Consider the following 17,429-nt stretch of genomic DNA (forward strand, 5'->3'; position numbering starts at 1 on the left):
AAATATTCGATAAACTGAAACTATTTAAATTGATTTCCGTTAAGTTAATTTCTATTATAGACCGCTGCCACTGAATAAGCCAGAGTTTTGATTCCTACTGTTTAACTATAGTATATAGAATCATTAATACGCTCACGAGATATGTAATCGCTAAATAAATTTCTTAATTTTATAACCAAATAAAATAGTTTTTTTTATTTATGTATAAAAACATTCTAACCTGGGATGTTCAAACCTTGAATATACAGATTACATTTATACAATTGGTAATTAAAAATAAAGACTTTTACGATATTTTTGTTATGATTCAGACCACCAGGGAATAATTCTAATAGTTACCCACAACACAGGGAGGTGTTGCGTTAGATCAATTGTCACAACCATATTTCTGTCCTGAATAGTTTTATTATTATTATTAGACCAGTTCACAGCATTATCAAACATCCTATTGTCCTAGTCGGTTTTTATAAAGTTTGTTAAACTGGTTCAGTTCCCAATAAGCAATATAAATAATTGCTGTTAGTTTTATTTCAGCATTAAGAGGAAACCCGGATAAAATTGAGCTTGTATGGGAACTCATATGTGACACCGGATGCTTAATTTCCTACTTGCGTGAAATAAATTTAAGAAACAGAAAGAAACCCGACCGATCATTGAAAACCCAGCATCAAGAGGAAAACCGGATAAAATTGTGCTTGTATGGAAGCTCGGACGTGGAACCGGATAGGGCACAATTGTTTAATTTCCTACCTGCGTGAAATAAATTTAAGAAACAGAATGAAACCCGACCGATCATTGAAAACCCAGCATTAAGAGGAAAACCGGATAAAATTGTGCTTGTATGGAAGCTCGGACGTGGAACCGGATAAGGCACAATTGTTTAATTTACTATTTGCGTGAAATAAATTTAAGAAACGGAAAGAATCCCGACCGATCATTGGAAATAAAGTTAAGTTAGGTAAAAAGTTATTTCAGTTTATTCCTAGATATTTGTTTAATAAATGCAAATTAGTATTTCGTGTCTTGGTAAATGTTCGTACATCTCAAATAAATAAACTAATCGACCATTAAATTTAACGATTATTTCTGTACGTCGTGCGTTTTAATTAAGAGACCAACTCACTATATAATAATAGCTTAGAGCACGGTAAAATGGTTGTAATTATTCAAAACACAATTACACTATTTTAATTTGATGGCCTTTTGATGCTTCTGAAATAATAATAAACATTGCTTCCTTAATGCTAAGTTAAGAGCATATATTATTTTACACTATGCGTTGTTATATAATATAAAACTTGTAAGTTGTCTATCCGTTTCAGTTTTTGCTATGAAAACTCTTTCGGGAATTTCAGTACGGAGGATTTGAGGAGGGGATATAAAATGCAAATATATATATAATTGTACGTAGATTAAGAAGATATTAATTGCTGTCCGTGGTTAACGCATTACAAGTAAACTGGAGTTTTGATTCTCACCAACAAAAAATAGTTTTGTACAATAATAACACTCACCAAATATCAAATATATAAATAATTAAAAAATATACCATATAAAATTTAACTGATTTAGTTATATTTTTTAAATATATACAGTGACACATTTCATATACCCCTTGTATACAAAAGGTGAATATAGACGTGCTAAGCTATTTTTGTATGTGATATAAATAACGAAAATATGCATAAAACAGCTACAGAATAGTTTAACGCTTATAAGTGATGCCTAGCTTCACGATACTGCCCAACAACACATTGACAATTCAAGCATGTAGAAGAAATGGGCCTTAAACTTAAAAATTTATCCCAAAATCATTCAGCTTAACCAATTTTGTAGGCATTGCTTAAAGGGCATATATTATTTCAAAGCCCAGCGTAAAAAATCCTATCTTAATGATAACTTCTCATATAAACTATTAACCCGAAACGAACCTACTCTTTATAGCGCTTTCTGCTTGGTTGGCTAATTACAATATCACACACCTTTTTTATGTTTTGTCCTTATTACTCTCTGGTCAGTTTTTAAACTGAATAGAAGAGACAACACTATTTTTAGTCTTGAATTTGCTTATAAGACTATAAAAGTTCTATCTTGTGTTCTATTTCCCAAGTGTAGTTAATACTTACGTAAGCGTCTGAAAGTCACAGAGCCGTGTGGGAAAGAGAAATTTATATAACGAGAAAGACAAAACTGACGTTGACCTCACGATTTCAATAGTCCAAGCGAATTGTTTTGCCTAAACGATGTCACGAGCTGGCTGTTAGTGTGAATGTCAAGGTCGTTAAAATCCCGCGAAAAGATCATCTTAAATTATTTAAGTCTCTATTTTTCGTTCTGTTTCATATCGTTAAAGTGGCGAACAGGAGGCAGATCACCTAAAGTCTTGCCTATGTACACCCGCACACCAGGAGGTTTGCAAGTGTGTTGACAGACAGCAGAAGGTAGTACGCTCGTATCTTAAAAGCCACTAAGTCGTAACCGTTCTGAAATATCTGGAATATTCGTTGGATTCATCTATTTTATTGCCAATTTTCTTTATAGTCAAGCCGATCTTTTATTCAATTTAACCGGAAACAATTTAAAAGAGACCCCCTGTATACGCCATATATCACCGTTTTACTAATTATGGACCATGCGTTCCTTCAGTCAGTCTATCGTTGTCTCTATAACTGGATTTTTTATAAAAATTAAAACTATTAATTAAACAGATGTCAAAATGTGTGTGCCCTATAATTATCTTAGCGGTTACGGACTTTAAACATTACCAGTATTATTACTTGTTGTTGATGTGTACTTTAAGTCCACAAAGATATATCACAACGCGAAGCCCCTAATTAGAATTATTAAACATAAGATCCTCTGTGAAAATACTTACGTGTGATCTTTGAGTACTGCTTCTAGTTTTCCGGAATGTGTATTCCATACGTAGGCGGCGCCGTCCGCCGCGCCCACCGCGAGAAGCCGCCCGCCCGGGCCGAAGGCGGCGCGCGACCAATCGCAACCCACTTTGAAGGAATCGTGGCTAAAAAAATGTTGATTTTAAGTAACTTTATTATGTTTACTTATATTTATTAGTTAAACATTGTTTTAACGAAATTTCCTAATCGTATTTAATTATTTAATACTTTGTTGTATAAACCAGAAAAGTTAAATATTTAGGACCAACTGGCGGCCTGGCGTTTAACAAGCGTTCTAGTAAGTAAAAAATTCAAATTCAAAGTGTTTTGCCATCAAATTATGCAATTTTAATTGACACAATACAAAAACATCAAGTATATACGTAAATAGTTTCGGCTTGTGTTAATTGTTATGAAATTAAGTAAATTTTGTCTTCCTTACATACAAAATATAAAATAATATTAATAAATAAGTCTTACCTGAAGGACCGCACAATAGTATTCATTCTTAAGTCTATGAGTTGTATTGTGTCATCTCGTACGCACGCTAATAAATAATTACTATCTGAAAATCAAATTTAAAAATTAGTTTCTTGTAGTTCGGATAGTCCTAAAAAGGACACAAGTAATTGGTTTGCTTTGGAACACAGTTATGTAACTGGTATATTGCTACTGATATACCTTTCCGTAAAACTTTATTTTTAAATAACCCCGAATTCTACCCTTATGTTAAACATGTATGTGTGTATATTTTATTTATATATACACGCCTTTTTCCCGAAGGGGTAGGCAGAGACCACGGATCTTCACTTACTACGGTTCTGCCACCTCTCTCGCTACATCCACTTTCGTATTAATCTAATATATAAAATTCTCGTATCACAATGTTCGTTCCCATACTCCTCCGAAACGGCTCGACCGATTCTTATGAAATTTTTTATGCATATTCAATAAGTCTGAGAATCGGCTACTAATCTATCTTTCAAACCCCTAAATGTTAAGGGTGGTCCAACCCTAAAGTTTTATTTTTTAGATTTTTTTGTTTTTATTTTTTTATGATACAGAATACAAACATAAATACAACCCTGAATTTTCACCCCTCTACGATCAACCCCTATTTTTATTTGTTAATTAAAAACTTATGACTTATTATCCAAGAGAAAAGTTCACAGTAAAACCTAAAAAGTTTTCATTCCGGAAAACCGAACAGTCTCTGTAGCATAGCAAAATGTTCCATGTTGGTATGTTTTAAAAAGGAAGGCTAAGTTAAATCACATTAAGGAGAAACGAAGTTCGCGGGGGCAACTATTATTATATATACATGTGTGTATTTATGTTGTACATAAGATACTTTGCATGTTACAGTTATTTAAACTTAAATAATTCTAAATTTTCCAATTGAATGAATAATCATTAAAATAAAAAGCTTCAAGATTGAAATGTGATACATAAACATTTATTTAATTACTTAATGCCTTAACTGTCTCACGTAACAGGAAATGTACCTCCAAAGGATAATTTAATGATTCCGAAATAATCTTGAAGCAACCAAAAAGATAATAAAGAACATGCCACATATAACGGGATATATTATTCTCGAATTAAACAAACACTTGTAACTGGACCTAAAAACTTTAGTAAAATTATATACAACATCCTATTATAGCAATTTATCATGTTTACTGCGATCATAGTGTATTATTAGATAGTTTATTGGTTTTCTATGTTCGCGAGAGGATTAACCTCTGCAATACCAAAACCTTTCGCAGTATAAGGTAAAAAGCAGTTGAGACCACTAGATTATGCCAGGATTATTATTAAATTAAATGGGGACTTTACACGATAAAATCTCTCTCGCATTTATCATAGTATTAGCGGATGGACAATCAATTGGGGTTTAATTTTGAAATATTATCGCAAAGTGGTACAACATTTCTATGGCGATTGATTACGAGGAGTTTGTATATGAATATGTGGGTCACCGCATCCGCTGTTTACGGGTACATCAGCGCGTAACAGATGATTGATGCTCTTGATGGATCTGGATCAGGCGTGACGTCTAACTGTGAATCTCCCAATTTGTTGGCCGATCGGTCGAGCGAGGTCGTCGGCGGAATCGACGTGATTCAATCAGTTTCCGAAAGACGTCCAGACGCAGCGATAGAATGTATCAATCTCGGTATTTCGTGCTCTGTCCGGACCGTTACCGACAAAAAAGGGTTTGATCGAGACACGCGTAACGGAAATAGGCATCGCCTACCCGTCACGTTGTTGTTCTGACACGAATACCGATAGTAATAATCTGAGCATTCAATTATAAGAACACTATAGAAATTAAAGCAAGTATGAAAACCGTTCAAACGTTTGGCAATCGTGAGAAAGCGATGTGTTTAATTAATACCAATCAATAGTACCTCTACTGAGATCGAGTGAGGTGACTTTGCCCTGAAGCACAATGTGATTGGCTGACATTTCTGTTCGTATGTCCCAAAATCGTATCCGCTTGTCGAAGTGTCCTGAAATTATGGTCGAGCCTGCGCCGTCTGACGTCACGAGGTCATTGCAAGATGATCCCGCGAATTTGGTTTCTGTACCTGTAAACGAAAACAGAATTTAGGTACGGGAGATTTTGTAGACACAACATGCATTCGTTGGGTGCAAACTTATGTTACTTACAATGGTGCATACGCGTGTCTCGATCAAACCATATCAAAATACATATTTATTAAAATATAAACAACATTATTGTAGGAGCTCTGAGCAGTGTTGGTCAAGTGGCTTCAGCGTGCGAGTCTCATCCCTGAGGTCGTAGGTTCGATCCCCGGCAGTGCACCAATGGACTTTCGTTCTATGTGCGCATTTAACATTCGCTCGAACGGTGAAGGAAAACATCGTGAGGAAACTCTCTTGCCTTACACCCAAAAAGTCGACAGCGTGTGTCAGGCACAGAAAGCTGATCACCTACTTGCCTATTAGTTGACAAATGATCACGAAACAGATACAGACATCTGAGGCCCAGACCTAAAAAGGATGTAGTGCCACTGATTTATTTATTTTTATGGTAGGGGCTCGATTATACGACTCTTAACCCTAAGGTTACGCGTTCAAGTTCTAGCTGTGCAGCACCAAATTATATTTTTAGTCACACTTGCTCGTATGGTGACAGCAATTATCGTGAGGTCACCGACATGTTTAAGATCTTATATTGTCGACAGGTATTTGTCTATACTTAGTCTACGGTTACTAGGTTAGAGCGATGTTTTTAATAATGTAAGATACTGTTCACAAAATAATATTAGTCCTAAATGAATACTATTAGTGCTATGAAATTATTAATAGCTCAAGAGAGTGTCGGGGATGGTCTCAGCTCTCGGATTTAACACCGACCATTTAGGGAATCATTTCTTAATAAACTCAAAATAACTTTATTCATATAGGTAAACAAGTCCACTTATGAACGTCAACAGAAAAGATGTTTAATTAATTCAAAATTTACATTTACTACCAGTTCGCAAGTCAAGGGCGTAGTGCGGGCAAGAAGAACTAGCAAGAAACTCTCCGCCACTCTTTTTAATCGCTAAGTTTTGAGTCATTTAAATATTCATCAAATTTATAAAAAGCTTTATTGATTAATTTACGTTTAACGAGAGCTTGCAATTTATTCAGTGATAATTCTCTAATTTCGCTTGAGAGTTTGTTGTAAAAACGAATACAATTTCCATATAAGGAGTGGTTTATCTTCTGGAGCCTGGTCGGTCGTACGCTTGAATAAGTGCTGTTTCGAGTATTAAACTGGTGAAATTCACAATTTGTTTTAAAATCGTATAAAAATATGAATTATAATAAATTGTCTCGTAAAGAAAAATTATCAAAAATTATAATATATAATTATTACTTACACATCCTACTCCTAAGATCCCATATTTTCAAAGTTCTATCATGACTTCCGGTGATAACTTTCGAAGGTTCTCCCAGGAATTTGGCTGCCATAACTTTCCCACTGTGTCCAGTTAACGTATGCTGAAACAATGTTATAAACGTTAATTTTCAAGTAATGTAAAAGGAGATGTTATAATGATAATATTTTAAAACCGGTAACTTAAAATGATTTCTTAAGATAAGCAGAATGAGTACATCTCGCGATCACTTCCGGTGATATTCGAGCTTTTATAGTAGATTCTTTTTGCATTTATTTTACGGTATTTAGTTTAAGCTTATTAAATATTTGATATATAACATTTAATTAAGCTTCATTGATAAAAAAGTGATACCGCGCCCATAGACACTCACATTTCCAGAGGGCTTGCAAGTCCGTTGCCGGCCTTTTTTGTTAATGGTAGTGGACAGCGTGGATTTAAAATTAAGTAATTCCAAAAAAAAAAATTTTTTTTTATGTTAGTAATTATTTTTCAAAGTCCAGTAATTATTTTGTCTGATGCAGAATGCTAAAAATGCGATTGGTTATTCATTAGTAATGCTAATGTTTGTATAACATTCAATAAGGCACAATTTAGTCCTTCATTGGCCATTAGCACGAGTACATGGCGGCGCATGCGCAGCTAGTTGCGACGAACGATTATTGTCCAATGTTTACGGCTTCGTGATCACACAACTGGATTCGGCCCGTGCTATACTGACGTCTCACGAACAGATTTGCTGTAAGCTTATTTACATAGAAAAAGCTCATTAATTATCCGTTTAATGTCCACAACCCTTGTGTACCTATTTGTGTAACTTTATTGCATCTTACTGCTGCATTTGTCAAAACCCGTTTCGTAACTCAAAATAGGAATCTTCGATAACCATAACCAAGCGAGTTACCTTGATAAAAATGATACAGTTTAATAGGCCGGCAACGCCCTTGCGAGCCCTCTGGCAATGTGAGTTACAATGGGCGTCGGTATTACTTAATATCAGGTGAGCCTCCTGCCCATTTGTCATTTAAAAAAAAGATACGAAACCAAGAATTCTATCAGTCACGATCAGATCATATGCTGGATATTTGGGTTGGAATCCTGGCGGTTTCTGTACAAACTTTCCATTAACCTCAGTTCAATATATCATAGATAAATTATACAGGGTGGTCAAAAAGTCGTCAATAAAACGCAACTAGGGGTTAGATGGGGTCATCAGCTGAAAAAAATTATTCTACGGGAGGTCCTTCAGCTCAACCCCTGCAGAGTTATAATTTATTTTGCGTTTTTATAAGAAAATTGACTTTTATTACTAATTCTTATTAAAATTCGAAAAAATCTACACCTGTATCTATTTCGTAATATACACTAGATTTGTACTGACGAGTCCTTGCGTTAGACATGCTATTTATAGTTGTTTATTTGGTGTATTGAAAATAATACTAAGTTATACGATACAAAATTTTCTCAAATCATAACTTTTTGTTTACTTCGGACCCCACTGTGAAAAATAAATACTCTACCGACAAGTGACCCTGTATAACAATTGTTTTGGCGTATTTAAAAGGGATTCTGAAAAGGTATTACACATGTCCATGAGTGGCTCTAATTTCTTTCTAGGACGAAAAACCCAAACATCGATTGTGAAATAATTGTTTTATTAAAATTTCCTGCCACTGGCCATAATACATAATATGCACAAAGGGAAAGTGGATATTAATAAGCTAAATTAAACAATAGTCTAGTACCATAACTAAGGTCTCAGTGCGTCTGGCCTTCTTAATTACAGACAAAACACTCCGTTATCCGAACGTGTCGACTCTCATTCCATTTATGCGAAGAACAGTAACATAAACAAAGGCGATCGTAGAACGAACCGCAAACATTGATCTGCACTTGCCAAGCGAGATGTTTGCTTAACTTTAGTGTTCTGTAACCTATTTAGTACTGTATCCTATCTATCAAATTACGTTTACATATTTATGCGTGTGTGTATGTTTATTTTATATTGTTAAATTTTCCAAATTTCATGCTTCTTCTATATTATATATATTATACCTGATAAATTAAAGATACATAGTATTATCCTCCATGGTATTGTTACTTAATACCGTCGATATGAATCTTTTATCATTTTAATTGAAAGTATTCATAGTATTATGAAATTACTGGACACTTTACACAAATAGAACTGATTACTATAGATTTCAGTCTAAATTCATACGTAAAATCGGTAGCAATCACCTCACAATTTTTGTTTTTAAGCAATTAACCCTAAACTATAAATATTGTTCGTATTATATTTAGTTATTGCAGCAATGCAAAAATGATATTTACAATTTTTTGCTTAGATTATTGTAAATCTTTATTATTGAAGTGCTGATGCTTAGTGGCTATCAGAAATATGTCTGCTCTAGCTGGGTAACTTTAAATAAAAAACAGCGTGATAGTTAAAGAAATTTTAGGATATTTTTTAGGCATAGGTTTATCCATAACTACATACTTATATTAGTTTAGATGTATATTTATGTATTTAATTATTTAAAAAAAAGGTTTACCATTAGGTAGGCCATTTCGAAACCCTTTAATAGGCACAGCATCCTAAATAACTATTGGTAACAGAATTCTTATGGGACGGAATATACACGATAACTTATTGAAATTTTTTGGAAAAGATGTCTCTGCGAAAGGTTGAGAACCCCTTCCACCTCGGAAAGGGTAAATTTCTGGGGAAAATTTATTAGCTTACTTACAAATCCTACGAATAGCAATTTTTGGGCGAACGACACCGACATGACAGGTTTTACGACTCAACATAGGCCATTGCAAATACCAAACACTGGTCCCAGTAACATAAACAAAGGCGATCGTAGAGCGAACTGCAAACATTGATCTGCACTTGGATGCCAAGCGAAATGTTTGCTTTACTTCGGTATTTTGTACTGTATTTATAGTAGACATACGATACTAAAAATTGCGCCTTTAGACTCTACAATTCGTTGTGTCAACTGACTGGATTCGGTTTAAAATATTAATATTTATTATTTGATACTAGCGGCCGGTCCCGGCTTCGCACGGGTGGACATTTTTAAATATTGATACATTCTTTGATATTGTGGTACATTTTTGTTCAATCATCAATAGTTTTTGCAACGCATGCAATTAAAGATATTTTTATAAGATTTTTTTAGCCATTAAAATATTCTATATTAATCAGTGTTAATGTAGTATTCAAATGGTGAAAGAATTTTTAAAATCGGTCCAGTAATTTTTGAGCCATTTCGTTACAAACATAGTTACATACAAATCTTTCCTCTTTGTAATATTAGTATAGATATAATTTAGAGTAAACATTTCAATAATAAGAATCGCAAACAGCCAATTTAACATTCTATGAATATAAATAAAATACCTTAACTTTTATAAGAACCTATTGTTGGCAATGGATTGCGCAATTCTGCGTCACAAATGCATGTCTTAAAACTATAAAAATATATTTATGAATGAGAGATGTGTAAATGTTCTTCATGAAATTACCTACATCTTGTGCACTTTTAAGTAATAGCCTATAATTGCCTGGTTATTACATTAAATAACGTCTTATTAGTGCAAGTATAATTGTTTCTAATTTTAAATACGTGATATTCCTAATACGTTCTTGTCCGGTGATCAAGCCTTTTTTGATTAGACATAACATCGCCATAGAAGTTATTGTTATCTCTTTTTCCATACCGCTTGATGCCGCATAATTAAAAGACTATTATTATCCTCGATGAACGAAAAAATAGACTGCATATTTCATGGAACTCGGCGACAGGTTTGTGAGGCAGTAGGAGAATATAACAATTATCCTATAGGTATAAGTTACAAAATGCTTTGATCATCTTGTTCGTTATTTCTCAAACAAAACACAGTCAAGCAAGCTAATTAATAAACTTTTTAGAAATCACATTTGAGTTGTTAATTTTCATTAACAACTCGGAATGTCGGTCGTATTTTTTTTATACAAGTAAAGAAAAACGTCCCAAATGGAATCCCATGAATCATATAACAGTGACGGTTGGATATGTCCAGAGTCTAAGAAGGGTGTTTATCAACAAGTTTTAGTTTTAAATTCATCAATAAAATTCGAATTTTGTAAGCTGTTTTTGCGCACATGACACGTATGAGAATGGAGTTTAAAGGATTTCAATTTCTTTAAGAGAAGAAGTAAAAATGCGCCAAAAAATTGTATGAATGAAGTGTTCTTATATAAACGATATTATTTGTAGCAAATACAACGCACTAGATAAAAAATACAAACTGTTTCCTTCTGTACAACGTGAAATGCGTGATAAAGTGCGTGCGTCACGTATTATAACATACATAAACATACATACATTATAAATATAATTAATATTCATTTCATATCGTAATAATATATTGTAAAGTACGATGATGATGATGTAGTGATAAGATAATATAAGAATTGACTTGAATGATATGACTCATAATATAATTGTAGCTTCTATTCTACCTTTTAAGATAAATTTTGCAAGCCATTTTGTGTGGCAGAAAATACCAATAATATACTAATATACTTAAGATTGTACCATATTCTTGCAAATACATTATTATTATTTCATAAAGTACGATTAATACGATAAATCTCAAGATATATTACACTTTACGAAGCAACAAAGAAATGTTTGTAGCATATATTTCATCCTAATTTCAAGAAGACATTGCAATACACGAACTAATTTTCAGTTCTAAAAGCATTCCCTCGTCGTGTGAGAGAAAGGCAATAACGACTCTTACCAATCTCTTAAGAACATGAGGAATTAATTAAACGATTCGCAAACCATTAACCAATGTTTAAGACCAACGGGATGTTATCATTCCGAAATTTATAGTATAACGGCTAATTAAGTGTATCTTCATTCCTTTCGTGTCACGAGCTGAAGCTGCATTTTGATTAGTACTTGGAGTCCAATGTTTTTGTATTTTAATTAATTAATATTTTTTCGAGAAAATAAAATCGATGTCATAAGGGATACACAAATGATCGTACAAATATTTTCATAACAAAAAATCAGTTTAATTTGATCTTGATCAAGTAAAATACTCGTTATAATCTAAGCACTAACTTATGGAGTGGAGAAAATATATCGAGATTAGATACGGTTATTAAAATTAAATTATTAGACGTTTATAAACGTAAATAATGAATTTTTGTATTTTAATTAATTAATATTTTTTCGAGAAAATAAAATCGATGTCATAAGGGATACACAAATGATCGTACAAATATTTTCATAACAAAAAAATCAGTTTAATTTGATCTTGATCAAGTAAAATACTCGTTATAATCTAAGCACTAACTTATGGAGTGGAGAAAATATATCGAGATTAGATACGGTTATTAAAATTAAATTATTAGACGTTTATAAACGTAAATAATGAATTTTTGTATTTTAATTAATTAATATTTTTTCGAGAAAATAAAATCGATGTCATAAGGGATACACAAATGATCGTACAAATATTTTCATAACAAAAAAATCAGTTTAATTTGATCTTGATCAAGTAAAATACTCGTTATAATCTAAGCACTAACTTATGGAGTGGAGAAAATATATCGAGATTAGATACGGTTATTAAAATTAAATTATTAGACGTTTATAACGTCTTAATATAAGTAGTTCTAACTCTTAATTACTATTTATGATATGCGCATATTCTATGAAGATCGAAAGGGATTGTTAAATACGCCTGGAGGCACCATATTGCCTTATATACATTTATTACACTGATAACCGCGTTAGCCTTCGTAGTATAGGGATAAAAAATAGATAGTTACCTTATCGTAATCAAGGAGTTATTATTACATTTTATTTGTTTTTTACTTAAATTTCATTAACTGTGTTCTATAACTAGAAACATTTACTAACTTAAAGGATGAGTAGAAAGTCTTAGACACGAATATAATTTCAGGTCTGATAAATACACATACCTACATCATTATTAAAACTTTTATTGAATACTGGACTCATAATTGTCCGTTATGTATCAGCTAGACGAAGGACATTATCTATCCATTTCTGAATAATCTCTATATATATAAAATTCTCCAGCTCGGCTACGATTTATATTTCAAACCCTAACTCTTAAGTAATATTTTTTAAACATGGCATTAAAAAATACATATAACCCGATTTCGACAACAATCCCCGATTAACCCCTATTTTTTATTATAGTATATAGTTATTTTTATTGAACTAAAAAAATGTTTCCTAGACATAATATACATGGCAAAACAAAGTTTGCCTAGTCAGCTAGTATAGTTATATTATTTATTCAGAACAGCGTAGCCCTTACATTCTACTTTAATAATTATCGTTATCCGATGAAACACTCTTCTTAAAGCCACAGCCAGCATTGGAATACTTGGCGTTGACATATCGAACGACGTTCAGTTTCGCGGTCACTTGGAGGGAAAGGCTAAATTAGCCTCCAAAAAGCTTGGTGTGCTCAGCAAGGCGAGACGGTACTTCACTCCGGGCCACCGCATGCAACTATATAAAGCGCAAATTCGGCCCCACATGGAATACTGCTCTCACCTCTGGGCGGGGGCTCCCCAGTACCAGCTCCTTCCACTTGACCGTATTCAACGCAGAGCGGTTCGAATCGTCGACGACCAATCCCTTTCCGAGCGGCTTGATCCTTTGGCGTTGCGTAGAGATGTGGGGTCTCTCTGCATCTTCTACCGCATTTACCATGGAGAGTGTTCAGAGGAGTTGTTCGGATTAATACCTGCAGCTGAGTTTCGTCATCGGACGTCGAGGCAGAGTACGAAATTCCACCCGTATCACCTCGACGTCCGCCGTTCCACAACTGAGCGTTTTTCAAGGCAGTTTTTGCCGCGCACCACCACTTTGTGGAACCAACTGCCCATTGAGGTATTTCCGAACCATTTCGACTTAGGGTCCTTCAAGAAAAGAGCGTACCGATTCCTGAAAGGCCGGCAACGCACTCGCGAGCCCTCTGGCATTGAGAGTGTCCATGGGCGGCGGTATCACTTAACATCAGGTGAGCCTCCTGCCCGTTTGCCCCCTGTTTTATAAAAAAAAAAAAAAAAAAAAAAAAAAAAATGAAGTGTAATTGAATCAATGGCCACGATTTGTCCTAATGTCTTTACATGAGCTGAACGCGAGGGAAGATGGTTTCCCATCTGAATTCGCTACACTTATCTCGCCTATGGATTTGAATATCTAAGTGGTTTAGAATGTATAAATAACCCTCGAGCTTCGGGCGAAATAACTCATTCCTTATAAATCCGACGATTTGAATTGCAGTCGCTCATTAGCGATTCCAGCTGTGCGGCGTTCACCAGAATCAACACAACTTATTACTTAAATGTATATACGCATTATAGTCAAGATATGTAATGAGTTCATAGGGAATTATTGATAGACTTTTACATTATATCAAAGGTACTTTATTACTTTATTTGAGTGTCTCAGAGAAGATACTGCTTGACAAACCTCGCTGCCGGATTTGAGTATATCGTTTTCTTCAAAAAATGAAGGCATATAGAATTTGATGTGAATCAATACTTAGACTTGGAATCTTTTTAGATTATAGATAGATAGTCAGGGCAAGGGATATAAATGCAAAACGGCAACGTCGCTTGTAATTATCAATGGGAACTAACCATTGTATTTTTACTACATACAATGTGATGTTGTTTGTAAAAAACAAATAAAACATTATTGTGACCAAACGGCTTAACAGATTTAATTTAAATTTTGAAAATCGATAAACGTTTAATTCTATTATGGAGGCGTTGGTTCGCAATTTCTTGCATTCATAGTACAAACCAAAGTTTAGATTCCTGACTGTAACAAACAGAAATGGTCGATTCAAGGGCGAATTTAGAGTTAAAGAAGGACAGACTTGCTCAAGTTTTTGATTTATAATTTACTAGTGAAAAGTCCTATGCTATATATGAAGTTACCCAGAAGTCATCCCTTGGTTCCATTTTTTTTATAACCGAAAATTATTTTTGCTTACTGACAACAACTTGTACATTGCTGATTGAGCTTATTTTATTATGTTTATTTGAAAACACTTTTCATACCATTATTCATTTTTAATAGTCGATTAAGGACAAATATAAAAATACTCTAATTGATTGTCGGCTTAGACTTTGGAGATAAGTGTTAATGGGGAGAAAGGTAGATAACCTTACAAATAGATTCCACTTATTGCTATTCATCCTTACTCCACTCTTATCACTTGTAACAGGTTCTATGATGTGCGATTATTGAGTGCTATCTCACTTCCGCTAATTAACACTTAATTGAGATACGTCAATAACTGAAGCAAATGTACTAACGGTATAATTGTCCAATAATAAAACAATAGAATCGGGTATTTCTCAATACCGTAAATGAGAATCTTCTTTATTTTTTATCACAAAATTTTATAATCTGTTCGACCCGTCATGTTTTTTTAATGTAATAAAATTACGTTTGCGCTACAGAAGTACTTTATTGATACAAGGTATTATCTAAAATTATAAAATTCAGAAGAATATTAGTATAATAAAATTTGTTTCTCCTAAAAATCGATCTTAAGACCTACCACAATTAAACAGTCTTAGACGAATTGACTGTTATTTAAAAGCAATTAAAATCAAGATAGCTAAGCTAAATGAGACATGTTGACTGTTATTATAATAGTCACAACAGGATAGATCTTGAGAAAATAATGTTATAATAAGTGTAAGGTTTTCTGTGTCAGCGCGCAGTAGGGATCCACAGTTATTTCTTAATGTGATAAGGACCCGGAGACACGTGTAATTGTGCTGATGTATCTCAGAAACGCATCGAGAGAAATAATTAGAAGAATACGTGTAGTATTTATAGCGAAGTCCCGTAACACCAGTAAGATTTACGCGGCAGTAGTCATCTCTTACACTGATTTTCAGACTTTAAAACTTAATTCGATAGTGTTACAAATTGATGGTGTCTTATCAAAAGATAATATCTCTTGATGTACAGTCGCGGTTCAAATGCATGAAAGGGGTTTAGCGTAAACCGCCTAACCACTACGCTAATAGATTTTTTATTCGAACCGAGACTTAACATAAATATAGGAGGTCGAAAGCACTCTATTTTGTTATGGATAATATCACTTTGCGAAATAAATCAGGCGCTTATCTTAGAATTGGCCAATTAAACGGATGTTAATTTGCTCGTGAATCTAGCGAGATGCATGATTCTAAATGATAAAGTAGAAAATTTGAGGTCGTTGTGCACCGTGAGAATATCCTTAACTATTCACATTATAATTTTGTTTTATAGAACAGTGTATGAATCATTTAATCCATTGTGTATATATAGTTTATTTATTACGCATTGTCCCCGAATTTTCAACCGCGCAGATCATATGTAAGGTCACTGACCATTCAGAACTCCAAGAAGCAATTAAGGTAAATTGTATATCTTGGATTTAATTTATATTTAATAATAGAGTTTAGCCAACAGAGTCCCGTTGATGATTAATTAGAATATCGCATTGACCCGGTGTTGTGAACCTAGTATCAACCAGTTTGTTTGAACAACGACATGTAATCGAGGAGGATATGTTTATGTTGTCATTCGTTGTTGCTGGGTCAAGAATCATAAGTCGCGTTGTCTTGTACGGTTAAAGGATTAAGGCTCTTTGCATACTGTGTGCGGTCTATGACCGGCACTTCATGTTAATATTGCCGTGTCTCGGCGGCGACATGGCCAGCGCATGGTGCGTACGAGACTTTGTAGTAACCATTTTATATTTGACTAGCAAGCACGGATAGCAAAGACTAGCACATTATTTTGACAGATGAAAGTAATGGGGTTTTGTCACTTAAAATAAGTTATTTTTAAATACAGACTGTAACTCACTGATAACGTGATAATAAGAAACCATATTATATAAATACATGTATCTACATTCTGGAAAAAAATATTACTTTTTTCGTTCAGCATCCGAAAAATCTTTAAAAGGACGACGTGTATTTAAAGATCCTAGTTGAAGTGATTAGATCTTAAAAATTTAATTTAACGTACAAAGTATTATTTTCACTTTTTATATGTATTAAAATATAACTGTATATTTGTAACAACTCGCCTATTTACATAATAATACAAAATATTCTAGTAAGATGTTTTTACAAAGATTTATAGTGGAAACACATAACTTATATCATACATATACATTATACATATTAGTCAGCATACAGTTATCTAAACATTAACATATATTATGGATGAAATAAAATAAACCGTTTAGGTTATTTTAATCATATTGATCTCACTTTACTACCACTATGAACAGTATTAAGAACGATGCTTTCAAGTTATTTTAGAAAGCAAAATGTATATTTCTATTATATATCTGAAGTGAACAAATAGAGACGGACTTGAATGGTTTCCTTGTTATTTGAATACTATAAAATTTCCCCTTTGTTTATTGTGGGGTCATACAATGCAGAGAAAGTCAACAGGGCTAAATTTCAAATCTACCTGTCAGGTTGTCATATTCCCACGGTACGATTGATAACATTTCCAACTTGTTAGTGGAAATGAAA

At 33.5% G+C, this 17,429-nt stretch overlaps 1 protein-coding gene across 3 annotated transcripts in view; it reads right to left on the reverse strand.

Annotated features, from left to right (window-relative positions):
* Positions 1-17,429, reverse strand: part of LOC125060131 (autophagy-related protein 16-1) — a 170,077-nt gene that overhangs the window by 21,689 nt on the left and 130,959 nt on the right. For all 3 annotated transcript variants that reach the window (XM_047664873.1, XM_047664871.1, XM_047664872.1), the window contains 4 exons: positions 6,797-6,917; positions 5,312-5,491; positions 3,378-3,462; positions 2,876-3,022 (listed from right to left, as the gene is read on the reverse strand). In XM_047664873.1, the coding sequence (XP_047520829.1) occupies positions 2,876-3,022; positions 3,378-3,462; positions 5,312-5,491; positions 6,797-6,917 (533 nt within the window). The remainder of the gene's footprint in view (positions 1-2,875; positions 3,023-3,377; positions 3,463-5,311; positions 5,492-6,796; positions 6,918-17,429) is intronic.

The sequence above is a fragment of the Pieris napi genome, chromosome 21, assembly GCF_905475465.1.
Source record: "Pieris napi chromosome 21, ilPieNapi1.2, whole genome shotgun sequence".
Lineage (NCBI taxonomy): Eukaryota > Metazoa > Arthropoda > Insecta > Lepidoptera > Pieridae > Pieris > Pieris napi.